This window comes from Dinoponera quadriceps, unplaced genomic scaffold (genome assembly GCF_001313825.1).
Source record: "Dinoponera quadriceps isolate SergipeBrazil2010 unplaced genomic scaffold, ASM131382v1 scaffold3061, whole genome shotgun sequence".
In the NCBI taxonomy this organism is placed as follows: Eukaryota; Metazoa; Arthropoda; class Insecta; order Hymenoptera; family Formicidae; genus Dinoponera; species Dinoponera quadriceps.
In genome coordinates this window covers 23350-37448 of record NW_014557306.1, presented here as the reverse complement: position 1 = coordinate 37448, position 14099 = coordinate 23350, and the positions used below count along the sequence as shown (strand labels likewise).

Genomic DNA, 14099 nt, shown 5'->3' with positions numbered 1-14099 from the left:
AAGAATATACATTGAAAAATGGGGGTTTCCATTTAAGAAATTAAAGGTGACCTTCACGTGATCTTCAAACGACTATCCAAGGTCAAACCAATGACACCATCTTATGTGCCCCTCGAAGTCACAAAACTTTTGTCTGAAACATTTTTCTTTAAAATGTCACGTTTACGAAAAAATCGGGTGAGACGGGTGGTCTGGGACACCCTGTATATTTCGATGTCTCGAATCTTTCTATTTCCTTGATGATCTCTCCTTATAGTATATTCTGTACTGTGTTTAATCAGCATGAAGCAATATGCTTGCAAACTTACGCTAGATATCGACAGCTCCTGCTGATAGTAATCATAGAGTTTTACATTCGCTGGCTCGAGTCTGTCAACGATATTCTCTCTGGTAACTATGAGCGATATGCAAGTCTTCTGGCTGATCAACTTGTCGAAGTAAATACTAACGACGCCGCGATCCTCTTCGAAACGCTTTACCTCTGCAAAATTGTCAATCTCAGAATAAATGACGTTAAATTCACCATGTTAAAAAATGAATCATAAGTGTGACATGAGGATACACAGAACTTTAAAGTATTTTTCCATCGATGAGCAATATGATATATACTCACTCGTAGCCGGGTCTTCTAATAGAGAGTGAAGACTCGCGCGGTCTGGAACGTATCCGCTTATCATGCCGATTTCCAGCAGTGCCATGTTACTCTCCCCATCTGCCATTTTGTATCGCGTACATATCGTGATCTTCTGCATCGAGCATTCGTCCACCGACGCCAGCACCGAGGTGGCGCCGACCGAGAGATCGAAAGCTTCGGAGCCGGTTGCGTGTATGACGTTATATTTTATGTTGCTCTACAAAAAAGTATTTCGTTTTTCATTTGTACATAACAAAATTAATTTAACGCAATTATCAGTACTCGATAAATTATGAGAAATAGAAATATAATAAGATAAACAATAAAAAAGTAAGTACATGAAACTAAAAAATATATATACAGAGTGTATTAAAAGTTACGAAATAGCGAAATATCTTGGAAAATGTAAGTTTTACAAAAGAATATTTCAGACAAAAGTTACAAAGTTTAAAAGGGTCTATTTATTGATCTCATCAATTTGACCTTGACTGGCGTCGCCAAGATCAGGGTCACTTTAAATTTTTTAAATAGGATCTCCTATTTTTTATTGCATATTCTTATAGCGCCTCTTGAAATCTTTTCAAAACATTACAATTTTATCCGCTTTGGTTCAACCATTTCGAAGTTATTGAGCTTTTTTATGATAAGATGTCGATTATAACTTTACCCAAGGTGAAATAAGCGGAGACACTATCGTATTATACTCGTATATGGAGAAGAGGGTAGGTAGGTGATGTGTGTGAGAGTGAGGTAAAATGAGAATAGGATATGGAGCGGTAGGGTGAGTGATTGGAAATGAACTCATAGGCGGACAAGAATTTTCTGCACGTGGTACCTGCACTAAGACGCAGCCCTCGCCTTCGGCGAAGATTTCGACAGTCGTGGGTAATATGGGCAGGCGTATCTGCGTGAGAACCATGCGGTTATCGTTATGCATCCTGTACACCTGATCGATGTCGCCGGCCGTCACGAGCACCGATAGGTCCGTACTGTTGCTCGACATAGCGGCGGCGTACTTGGTGAGCGCTTCGAGGCCAAGAACGGTGTCCTGGGTGGATGTGAAGCCGCCCTCCGCATTTCGTTGCTTCGACATCCAGCGGACCGCCTTCAACGCTTCAACCATGTTCGCTTCGCCGCCGAGCTTCACAAACGACAGCACGGCGTACGCTGTCATCTCGATGCTGAGTCCCAGGGAGGGTTTGTACTTGTCTTCCCACCAGAGGAGGTCCTACAGAGCCAACGGAGGGACATTCGTGAGGGAGGATTCATTCTGGGAATTTCCCCGGCGATCGCCTTCGCCTTTATTACATACGTGGTTTCGCGTCGCGCGATCCATGAGCGACTTAAGGCTGTCGTTCGCTCGTGGGTGTTCCAACAGCGCGAGAGCGTAGGTGGACAAAGCCGCCGTGTACGTTGTATCGCCACCGTTCGCCATGCCCTTTTCCAGACAATGTAGAGCGTTGTTCACGAGAGACGGCGTCAACGACACACCCGATTTTAAAAGGGAGATTAATATATACGCTGTCAACGCCGTGGAGGAACCTTCGTCGTCTTGTAAACCGCCCTGAAAACACGTATGAAGGTTTGTATGTTTTATTTATTTATCGTTAACGGGAGATAAATTCATTATGACACAGTGTGAAAAGGAAAGTAAGAAGACAAAATAAATAAGAGAGACATAGAGTGAAACGATCATGTAATTTTTCCCTGAGAAGGAAACATGAAAAATGAGAATGTTTTTAAATTTGTAGATTTACAAACGCTAGAAGAGAAGATTTATGAGTTCCTAGGAGTTGCTGGATCTTATTCTCTAGCGTGAACTCATGAAAAATGTAAATTTTTAAATTTGAAGACATTTGGAATTTTCACTTTTCATGCCCTAAAGAAAAATTACATGAATGATACGCAGATAAGAAAATTCTTGGTGAAAAGTAGTTTTGCGAGGAATAGTATTCACATTGCGATCGGCTTCTCATTTCAATTCTCCCGTGCTTAAGTAGAATGTTTCAAAATTTTACTACCGACTCAGAAACTATTACAAAAAATTTCAGTCGGTTTTGATTTTTAGCACAAAGAGTAGGTGAAAGTGGAGCCAATCAAAATTACATCAACCACGATCTACAATGTGGTTTTGTCTTACTGTATAAAACTGTCTCGAAATCTTAAATGTAATTTTGCTGTTATTATTATTAAATATAAAAGAGTTACAAATTACAACGTTATACCTTCATGTCTTTATGGAATACTCTGCCTATCACCGGGAAGCATCCGTTTTCCAACTGCTTCTTCATCATCCACTTGACAGAAATCTTCAGATCCCGTTCGTCGATGTGAATTATACTCCTAGCTTGGGCGAAGGATTTTATCACAAACGCGGTGAGCCAGATCGAACTCTCCGAATTTTCCGGGCCGAACGCGGAATACGAACCATCCGGATGTCTGTATGTCAATTCACGCTGGTATCCTATACGGAAAACAAACGTGACGCAATGAATTATAAATTAACGTTGGCAAAATATAATGGAAGAAAAAGGATTTCTATTTTTTTTTACGGAAGGAAACCGAAAAAATCACGGAAAATAAGAAAATACTAGTTTTTTTCGAGCCTTTAAAACTATATGGCAAAGATTCAAAACTAACAACGATCCAACTTTAAACTTTTTGACCGACATAAAGTTAAATTTTGACGTTTTTTTAGTAGAAATATTAAAAGATTTATTATAAAAACGAAATAAAAAATATGAAAAAAATATTTATTCAAGTTTGTTTGCGGAATAAGAAATATTTGGGACGTAAAGCTAAGCTTCAGAGACGCAAAAGTGATTGAAACATCGCATTAATCCCAATAAATCAATTGTCTTAATTATATAAGTCCGATTAGAAATCGACATCACATAAGAATGGAAGGCGTACCTTTCTCCATGTTCTTCACCGCCTTCGCTCTTAGCTCTGGATTCTCCACACCGGTTGCATCCAAGTAACCAATCACGTGAATATTAGGGACAAAGAGAATCATATTCTGCTCGCCGCAACCAAGCGGCAAACGAACGAGACTATCCAAATTCTCGAGGGCGGGTCCTAAAATGTCTCCTATCAAGGATACATACGCTCTGGCACTCTCGGGCACCAGGTCCTGAGGTAAATCGAGATCCCAGATGATGGTGGAATCGTCGCTGAAATCCTTCGGGCAGATGAACGCCGACTTGGTCGTTTCTACGGGGAAACCCTCCGGTAACACGAGTATCGGCTTCACGATCACGTCTCTGGAAGAGTGCGCAAGCAATTAAGCGTCACAATTCACAATTACCGATATCTGCTTCCAATTCTAATTCAAATTTCCATAGATCAACAAATTAGGAAGAATTCTACGCGTGTCAAAGTTCACACAAATTTTCTTGGTTTGGTCCACTCACCGTGTAAACAGAATCACTTCCGGGCCGCACGGTTCGGCATATTCCGAATCGATCGAGGCGGAGACTGTGATGTTAACGTCACCGAGAACTCGCGGTCTGAGGATGTATTCGTGCACTACGCTGTCGCGAGGTTTCACGCAGAACGAAGCGACAGCGTGCGACAGATGCAAGTCGAGCCCCGTTGCGTCCTCTAGCTTAATTTTTACCTGTAAGCGTCAATTTCTCGTCGCTATTCAATCGTCGCAGCATATTCTCTTTAATCGCTACCAATAAGGATCAGAATTGGTTGACTTATTGATTCAAGACAATGTTTTATGCTTTAAGTCTTTATAGACTTAATAGACTACATTACTTAACGCACGATGACTGTCTTATGTCCTGAGTCTTAAACTAAAAATCCGTTCTGTTTGTGATTGACAACAAACTATTGTAAATTGTAATATGAAAAAAGGAAACAAATGATAATTTGTGTAGATTTAGGGCATACAACATTCTCTTAAGATTCCAAGTCAATCATTCTGCTTAGGCCTTTAGCTTTGTAAGTTTTGACCGACGTCAGAGGATACAGTGGTCCACCAATGGAGAGAACTCACCGGTAGACTGTGCTGCATATAATTGAAGAGGGAGACTTTCATGCGCAACAATTCGCCGCGTTTCACGCTATACGGGAGGCTGTAATCGAGGAAGAATGGTTGGAAGCCCGTGATAGTTGTCGGCGGAGCTATCCCGAGGCCATGTGTAGGCGAGATACATGTGGTGTATCCGACCCAATCGGTGATGGTGTCGGGCAGAGTACGCTCAATAGTCACTTTGCCTTCTTTTCTGTAAGAAAATTAACCCCCATTAATTGATATAAATACCCGACAGACACTGTCAAGTCCATGTCAAAACGCAAAACTGAAAAGATAAACTCTGTTGATAACACGAGTGTCAGAGAACGAAAACGACTGGAATTCAGGTAGTAAGTTTGAGGAGTAGATTTGATGAGTTTAAGAATGCATACCCGGTCGGCACTAATTCCCACAGCCAAGTTTCAGGGAAATAAGACCTGAGAGTCACAGGTTGATCGGGTACCGAATCCACGTAGCTCTGGTCGGGGCTCAAGTTAAGCAACGGAACCGCCATGGGAAGGGTTCTCATTGCCTTGTTAACTATTGTTGCTAATATATAATACGTAAACATAATACATCAGTATGTACCAAATAATAAATAATTCACTTGTTAACTATACATGAGGACCCAACAATTTGAATTATTATTTTTTAATTAGCATTATTATTCTCATTTTTTGAATTAACAATAAAAACTGTATTAAAAGATACAAGAATATACGAAAATATATTGTTTTTATAAATCTTTCAAATCACGACGTTCCTGAAACCACATTTATAGGAATATAAAGGACCTACCCAGGTCTGTAGTTAAAAGTTAAAAAGAATGAATGAGAAATCTATTCAGTATCCGAATTATTACTTCCCGACAAGGTCCGTGATAAATGTCGATATAAGTCGCGTGATACTTTATGCTTTGCTTGCAGCTTTGTAATTCGGGAGGTCTCACAAATACGCACCAGGTTCCTGATCTAGGCCAGCATGGAGAACAAACGGATGGACACCCATAAAATCTCTCGTTTGCACGAAATCAGTGTAAAGTTGGGGGCAAGGTCGTGTTTCGAGTATTAAATCGCTCATCACGACAGCTCCAAAATCCTTTTTGAAGGTAATGAAAGCGTAATTATTTTTTCCGATTAATCTTAAGACGATTTACGTTCACAGGAAGATCCTCACATCGAACGCTTGTATGGCGTCCACGTAATTCACGTCCCCGTGACTCTTCCAGTCGCGGATCGTGGTCCTTCTGTTCCTCATGCGCATCCACATAGGCAATTCTCTCAAAGCGGGGATCGGCAGGTGGTCTATCTCTTCGGTATTGCTCTCATGCTGCATCGTTGCTGCAAAGAGTTTTACGTGTCAGATCATACAAGTTACTTCAAACTACGGAAGAATTAATTTAATGAAAGAATATTGTGGGCCATGAGGAGTCAAAGTATCAATGTTTTATAGTGCTATTAAATATTAATATTGTCAATATTAATATTATTTGTGCGAAGGAAAATATGTTCAACGTGTAACGACGCATGTGCTGAATACTTTCAGACAACCGTACGCAGAAAACTAATCTTTCCATGCTTTAACTAATCTTTGAGTCCCAATAATATTATTATAAGTAATAATAATAAGTGATAGTAATATTATTATAACTCAAATCCCTCGAAAAATCCTTATCCAATTGCTAAATTAATTAGTAAGCGATCGATTCCAATTTTGTTGCGAAAAACGCCAGCGAAAGCCAGCCAAAAGATTAGTTAATTCACCAATGACATTTATATTAATACGTTCAATTCTTCCTTAGCAAATTACTGTTGCACGATACGCAAATTATTATCGGTTTTTGCGCAAATCATCGAACATACCTTTGCAGTGGGTCCACGTCCAAATAGGGCGCGTCTCCGGCTCGATGTGAAATCTCTTTAGTTGCTCAAAGCTCCGTTCCGCATCAATTAAATTCGACTTGGATCCCCCCAAGAAGCGAGTAGACTTGTCGACTGCCGAGATACCGCAAAGAGACCACGGGGCGGCTTCCACGTGATACAAGGTGGCCGTTCCCGGAATCTGGGCGTCGGTGTGCCAGGCGGACTTCACCTTATTCTCGAAACAATGCCCCACCTTGATTGAGTACGTAGTTGCGACAATCTCGCCGTCCGCACGAACGTAGTAGAGCAGCAGTTCTGAGACGGGTGCCATAGACGGGGTGATCTTGACGCTCAGGGGGAATCTGAACGAAAGAAATTACAATGAAAGATCATGAATAACGTCTCGATGGCTGTGTGCTCTTTTACGATATGTAAATTTACAAAATATTTATAAAACATATTTAGCAGATACAGTTAATTGCTGATTTCTCATCTTCAAGCTAACTTGTAAACCTAACGTGATGGGGCAACTTGGCCAGCGGTATTGCTTATATCTGAGAATCTATAAGAAATACCTACACTAATTAGAGTTACTTGACAAAATTTTTGTTGTTGTGGACCTATGTAATTAATGTTAACGATTATTAAACGACGTTAACGATAATCAACATCGAAAAACTGAGGGATATCAGCTACCTGTGAACGATGGTGTCCTGACTGGTTTTGTTTCCCGGCGTCTCGACGGCGCCCAGTAAGTTCCGGAATTCCGAATAATTCAAAACAGTGTCTCTGGTCGGCCGGTGTTTCACGTGGCCGTAAATTAACAGGTCTCCCTTGGAATTGATCGAGTAATGGAAGGAGATAGATTCGTTGGTCTTACTCTTCGCCGGCACCGTGTACATAACATTGAAGGAATATTTCTCCCCGCAGACGATCGGTTGATAACCTCGGGATACCGCCAGGTAACTGTCTGACGGCGAGTACCAAGGGCTCACGTCGATGTGTGCCGACGGTTGATCCATAAAAACCTAAGTTTTAAAACTAATGTTAGATCCGTGTGTATATCGAACATTTCCATAAACGCTTTGAACTCTTAAAGTATACACGTACACTGTTCTTCCGAGTGGAAAGAAACATATTACAAATTTCACAATATAATTTAAAAAATAATTTAATATTTTTAATTAATTTAACTTAATTAATTATGAGTCAAACTTAATAATTTAACTTAAATAAAAGAAAATCTGTACAATATAAGTTATATTTTTATACAATTTTTAAAATAAAATATACTGTCTGGAACGATTTAAGAAAACGGACCATTTCTTAGGAAAGATAAAAATGTATAATTCTTCTCTCGAAACGTCGTAAATAATAGATAACAAGTATATTGACATACTCGCCAACGCGTATCCGGTGAGTAGTACTTCGTGGGATAGTCGACACCCGTGGCAACAAAACTCAACAGAACGATATTCCGATGCGACAATGGTACGATGAAGTCAACGAAGCCGTCGGATGAGGACGTGAAGTTACGACATTCGACTACTACGCGAAGCCACTCATCCTTGCCGCGCACTCGCAGGCAAAGCTGAATCTTCTCATGCGGTGCTGGGGTGTCATCGTGTCGCGAGACGCGTAACTGTAACAGAAATATACTCAGTTACAGATATATATGTTATATTCTAAAAAAAACTGTATAGACTGTTGAAAGTTAGAATAAGAAAATAATCACAATTGCTTGCGAAGTTTACCTTTCCATGATATGGAAGACCCAATTTGAAGTATTTAGGTGTGTATGGCAGAAACTCGAGTTTCAGGGCCTGATGCACGACCACGGTGCGACTGGTTGTAGTTTCTACTGTACCGGTACCAGCCTCGGTGAAATTTGCTATGAGGACGATGTTGTTCGGTGCCACTTTCCAATGAGCCAATCCAAGCACCGCGCCCGATAGCACAAATTCTGTGCAACCGTCCGGCGAATCCAGCTATAATAATTCATTAGTTACAAACTCTAGCCACGATAAATTCGAATAAATCTTAGGAATATTTCATTGTAATCTTCTGTGTCTAATAAGTGAATGAGTACACTCGAGATTTTTTAAAGATATATTTACAAAGGTATAATTAAAATCACATTTTGAGATGTGGAAAAGATATCAGAATTGATTAAACAATCATCAAAAAATTTACTGACTTCGGTTTCGTAATGTATTTCCGGGAGATTCGACTTCCGTCTCCACATCGGTGTTTGGGGCGTGGATTTCAAGAGCAAAGTACCTTTTACCGGTTTACCGTAACTGTACCTGTAATGATATTATATATATATATATATATATATGTGTGCAAAATACAGCGAACGTTTCGAACGGTTTTGTATCGAGATATGTGTTTACTTGGCGCATATGTTCCAAGTAACGTTCTCCGCGTCCGCGAGAATATATCCCGGTGAAGTTATGGTCACTTGAAATCGCGGGAGGACGTATTTCTTCACTTCGAACGTGGTCGTATGACCTAGTTGCGGTTGCGACTTGTTCTTCTCCACCTTGACTTTCCAGGTACCCTGTAATGTGTGAAAAGTATCTTCAGCATTGATATCAATCTTCTCATTAACATCTTTACATTCGTTTAACTTTTTAGCCAATTCGTTTAACTCTTTGCCGATAAGCACAAATGAGGTGTGCAGGATATTCCGCGATGTATTCGATAATCTCGTTTTGTCCAATTTTTTACTACAGTCAACCCATCTAGTCAATGAGGAATATTCATCTTTACCGGACTCGGTTCTGGAGATAGGGGGAACTTCAATTGCACCATTCCGTTTTCGGTACTGACGTTGGTCCATTGTACTACACGTATTTCGGATGGATTCTCGATCCATACTTTCGATATCTAGAAATAAAAAGCAAAATTTAGTAATGAAAAATCTTGTGTAGGTCTGAATAAATTAAATCTTCAACTATATATTTTTAATTAAAAATTAATTTAAATTTTGTAATTAAATTTTTCAGATAAACCGTATATTCCTTTTCCAATTGTAATATTATCTCTATTATTATAATCAATATTTGTTCTATATCTATGAATAGCAAACAACAAACCGTTTTCTTCCAAGGTTTCAAATCGTGCTTTAACATGAGGATCCTAATATTCACATCTTGCCCTGGCTTGTAGACCGGTTTATCTGTCTCCACGAACGTGATTAACGAATCGTGCTCGATGTAAACTTCCTTCTCCGTGTCCACGACATAATCGGGATACTTATCAAACGTGATCTTCAATCGCAATCGTGCTTTGAAGCTCTCCGTCCGTGGTACCGCCAGTTCCAGACACGTTTCTATCCCTGCAAATGACCGGATGTTGTGAGAAACGTAAAATTAAATATTTGACAGAATATATTCGCACACAACAAGAATAGTTAGTTTTAATATATACTTGCACACGCGTTAGCATTTACAAGATATTCGCTGATATATTTGCAAATATTTGAAACACGAAATTTATAAAAATAACAGACAAATGTTATATAATATGTAATACTTAAAATATAGTTAAAATAGATTAATAAATATATATACGTCATATTCAGATAACTTTTACTGGAGTGATAGAACCTATCTCCATCTTCTTTCTCATTCCAACTTGACTAAGAATGCGATTAGAAATTAACTCTTAAATGCATAGTGCTGCAAATTTGCAACATATTTATTTTTCCTCTTTGTCGACATCAAAGGCAAAAACGTGGAAGACCAAATTCTTCCTTAGAACGAAATATACAATCCAAAAGGCATAAAGGCAATGCTCAACATATGCCTCAGATTTTTTAAATATTTTTCTCATTTTCTGGGATTACCTATGAATGTAAAAAAAAAAATAATTCAGTAATAAAAAAAATTCATGTATTTAAGGGTTAAACAGGATGTTTACTCAAATCCTTAAAAATTCCCTGATTTTCCAAGCAATTTGTTAATAATTCCAAGCAAAATGAAAATATTTTTAAATGTATCTTGCAAACGAATATAATTTATTGTGCAGTCTTTAATATTTTGTTCATAAAAATTTATAAATTATAAAATAAAATTAACCCTTTGCACTCCGCTGTCGCCGTAGCGGCAACATGGTTGTTTTGCTGCCTCGGCACTTTAAGAAATTTTAAGTCCTAAAATTTATGTTTTTCTTTTATAATATAAGTTAGAATATGTTTTGTTATAAAATAGCTAAGAAATAAAAATTTTGTTTTATTGAAACGACTCTATTTTTCTTCTACATCATAGGTATGTACTTGGAACTAATAGCCTCTATGCATTACTAGGCTGGAGTGCAAAGGGTTAAGAATCACTCGAGTTTCAATGATTAAATTTGAAAGAAACTGTAAGGATTCTAAAAAAAATTAATATTTTATGTCATATATAATTTTCAAATTTTATCTTTAAAAGTTATAAGCAAAATATTATAAAATAAATTAATTTAATGCATAATCGGTCCAAAGTACAACTTTTATAAAATTATTAAAATAAATATCTGTCTTAATTAAGCAAAATTGCATCTAATCGTTATCTTCAATGCTGAATAGTCGTAAAATCAACTGCTATAAACAGCAAAGTAATATAATTAAATATTTAAATTACATACGTAAATATAGAACAAAAGAGAATCTATTAAAAACATAAAAGAAGTGTTAATATTTGAATATATTAAACACAAGTTTAAAAACAACTTTAAATGTAAACATATACAGAATATTAATAAGTTCGCGCCTACGACTTACATATCGCTACTCTTTATTAATTAAAATTAATTAAAAATCAAGTCGGAAAATCCTAAGCTATTTCTTTTCTATGATTTTTAATGAAGTAAATATTATTAAATAAAACTCAGTCAGCCACGCAATATTTATCTATGAGCAACACGATAATATGGACAATGTCCATTTAAAATTCCTTGATTTTTCCAGGCATAAACAAATTCCCCGAGAATTCCGGGGTTTCCAAGCTTTTCCAATAAACAATTCCTGTTAAAGAAAGACTCTCAATAATCGATCAATCAATTATTGTTCTTTCAAAATGCACGAAAGATACACTCAGTTATCTCGGGCCGAGCTCGGTTTCCAGCGACTTACTGCGCCGCGGGTCGCCATCTGTTTTCGATTCTCATCAACCGCGGCGTCGACATATATCTACAATAAAGCCCCGGACCTTGATCGAGAGCCGTACTTGTTGTTCACCCCGTGCGTAGTAACAATGCAGATAAGTTTCCCATGTGATCCGAGCGATTAGTTATTTCCCCTCCAGAGAGAGAGACTCGGCTGATTTAGCTCCCCCGCAGGAAGCGACGACAATTTCAATTTACGATTTGTTTAAAGCGTCCGACTCGCGGCGGCGGCGGCGGCGAAGGAAGAAGGAGGGACGGGGCCCAGGGACGTCGCTAGGATTTTTGGGCCCGGAAGCGAGGTCTCCAATGCTGGAGAAATCGTCCAAATCGTCCGCCCTCTGAACCTTCCTCCGAGGGTCATCCCGCTCGCCGCGCGGACTCCGAGCAACTGACGTCTCTTGTTTCCCTCGCCACACGTACGCTCCTGGAGCTCGAACGCACGATCTTGCCACGGTATTTTCAACGACTGCGTTATCGTGTCGCGTGCGTGATAACGCGCCTGATTCTGCTCCAGCCGCTCGATCATCCTCGGCAAGTGTAAGATCGTAGACGAGCGCTTATGACTCTCGGAAGAGCGCAAATCCTGCGATGAGCCGCCGATGGTTTTTGCAGCGTGACGTATCACGCGTGCTACTTCTCGGCCCGTACGCAAAAAACCGCCCCGAATTGCGACGAAACCGCCGAGCGTTGAGACTTGTGCCGCATGCGTCTCTAAAATTACGGTATCACGCCGATGGAGAAGATCTGACGAGGACGAGGTAAAGAAAGACGCTTGCCTGTCTTGATGACATTGCTCGTGCTAGCCAACACCTCGTCCTTCGTGGTCGACAGCAACTCCAAAACAACGTGTGCCGGAGGCTCGAGGTTGTGCAGAGATAAACAGCCGCTCTCGGTCTCGCCGGCCAAGAATCTCCTCGGCGCGGTGAATACGTATCCTCTGAGAAAAGAAACGATCGATTAAGTGAAATAGAAACGTGACCGAACCACGATCGAGGGAGCTTCGGGATTTGAGGGTGAATTCTTGGGTCAATGATAGAGAGAAATCATGATTGATTGAACACAGAGAAAAACGATATATCGATGCAGAGTTACCGAACAATGCTGAAAATTCCTCCAATGAAGACATCTAAAAATGGATCAAATGATTAAAAATCGCTTTCTGGACTATAATTGCTTTTCAAATTGTGCAAAGAAAATGTTGCTTTGCGGTGTTATCAAATTTATAACTTGGAGAGAGAAACTTGATACTTTAAAATATCAAATATCAAATACTAATTATAATCTCGCGATATGTGTATATATATATATTTTTTTTTTTACATTTAGATCCGTATTAAATAGTTGTTATTTGAAAAATATCTCAAATGAGATACACAGAATTGAATTCAGAGTTTGGAGTTTACAAAAAAGTACTATAAACGTTAAACAAATTGATCAATCACAGTCGATTGTTCTTCGTACCATAAGAAAAACGATCTACTGCGATTAGTCAATTTTCTTACTGTTCAAATTGTTGTGCGTGCCATAGCCCTTGGATGTTTTCCAGTTAAATAATGTTTACAGATATAAAGTCAAATGTACCCGCTGATTCCACTGAAAAATTCAGATTTAATTCTGAATTCTGAAATCTGAATATCTCACATGAGACAAGTTTCAAATGGCAATTATCAACACGATCTTAGAGACGCTGCGTTTACATGCTTTAGAAGCTTCAATCTTTCGCTTCGCACGACCAGTCCCTCGACATCTGCACCCTCTCAGACTTTTACCGCGGAGAGAATTGTCTTAAAGAAACATCGACATGCAAGCATCATCGCGAGCTATCGGCACTCGAGCGCGTGATAACTGAAAGAGGGAGAGAGAAAGCGGCGAGCGAGCGAGCGAGCGAGAGAACTGCTCGCCACTAATTCGCGGGACAAAGGCCGACGACGGAAAGGATTCCGGTTCACTCTTTACCGATTAGCACTCGCGCCGGCGAGTCCTTCACAGGGCGGAAGGAACGCGTGCAGGCAGACGAAAAGTACACAGGATACGACCAGGAACTTATCCATTGTCTCTCGAGTCGAGTCTCTCGACTCACTGGATCGCACTCGCGTTCGTTCGTGCGAAAAAACCGATCAGTCGTCGATCGTTGCGAACATTATTAATACGACATACGTTCCGCGTCGTCGTTTCTTCGCGAACGAGAAGGAGCACTCGGGTCGCCGCGCGCGCTCAGACTTACAGAAGAACACGGCCGGCAGAGAGGCTGTGGGCCGACTGAAAGCGCGATATTCGTACCCGGCACTCTTATTATTAACCCCTTGAATCCGCGAGTAAGGAGGAGAGGGTTACGCGGGACCGGATCAAATCGCGAGAACCGGCCGACGCTCAGTATCCTTTTCTGCGTCGTCGGATCGAATTGGCTTCCTGGAATCGCTTATTGACG

At 39.8% G+C, this 14099-nt stretch overlaps 1 protein-coding gene across 1 annotated transcript in view; it reads right to left on the bottom strand.

Annotated features, from left to right (window-relative positions):
• Positions 1-13722, bottom strand: part of LOC106748993 (alpha-2-macroglobulin-like protein 1) — a 20862-nt gene extending 7140 nt beyond the window's left edge. Inside the window, exons 1-21 of the mRNA XM_014627973.1 lie at positions 13628-13722; positions 12448-12608; positions 9622-9863; positions 9296-9412; positions 8917-9083; positions 8718-8826; positions 8275-8508; positions 7920-8162; positions 7217-7548; positions 6521-6882; positions 5835-5998; positions 5618-5756; positions 5051-5207; positions 4641-4869; positions 4048-4253; positions 3548-3897; positions 2860-3098; positions 1947-2198; positions 1470-1862; positions 614-851; positions 309-481 (exon numbers count right to left, since the gene is read on the bottom strand). Coding sequence (XP_014483459.1) covers positions 309-481; positions 614-851; positions 1470-1862; positions 1947-2198; positions 2860-3098; positions 3548-3897; positions 4048-4253; positions 4641-4869; positions 5051-5207; positions 5618-5756; positions 5835-5998; positions 6521-6882; positions 7217-7548; positions 7920-8162; positions 8275-8508; positions 8718-8826; positions 8917-9083; positions 9296-9412; positions 9622-9863; positions 12448-12608; positions 13628-13722 — 4602 coding nt within the window. The remainder of the gene's footprint in view (positions 1-308; positions 482-613; positions 852-1469; positions 1863-1946; positions 2199-2859; positions 3099-3547; positions 3898-4047; positions 4254-4640; positions 4870-5050; positions 5208-5617; positions 5757-5834; positions 5999-6520; positions 6883-7216; positions 7549-7919; positions 8163-8274; positions 8509-8717; positions 8827-8916; positions 9084-9295; positions 9413-9621; positions 9864-12447; positions 12609-13627) is intronic.
• Positions 13723-14099: the final 377 nt, after the last annotated feature.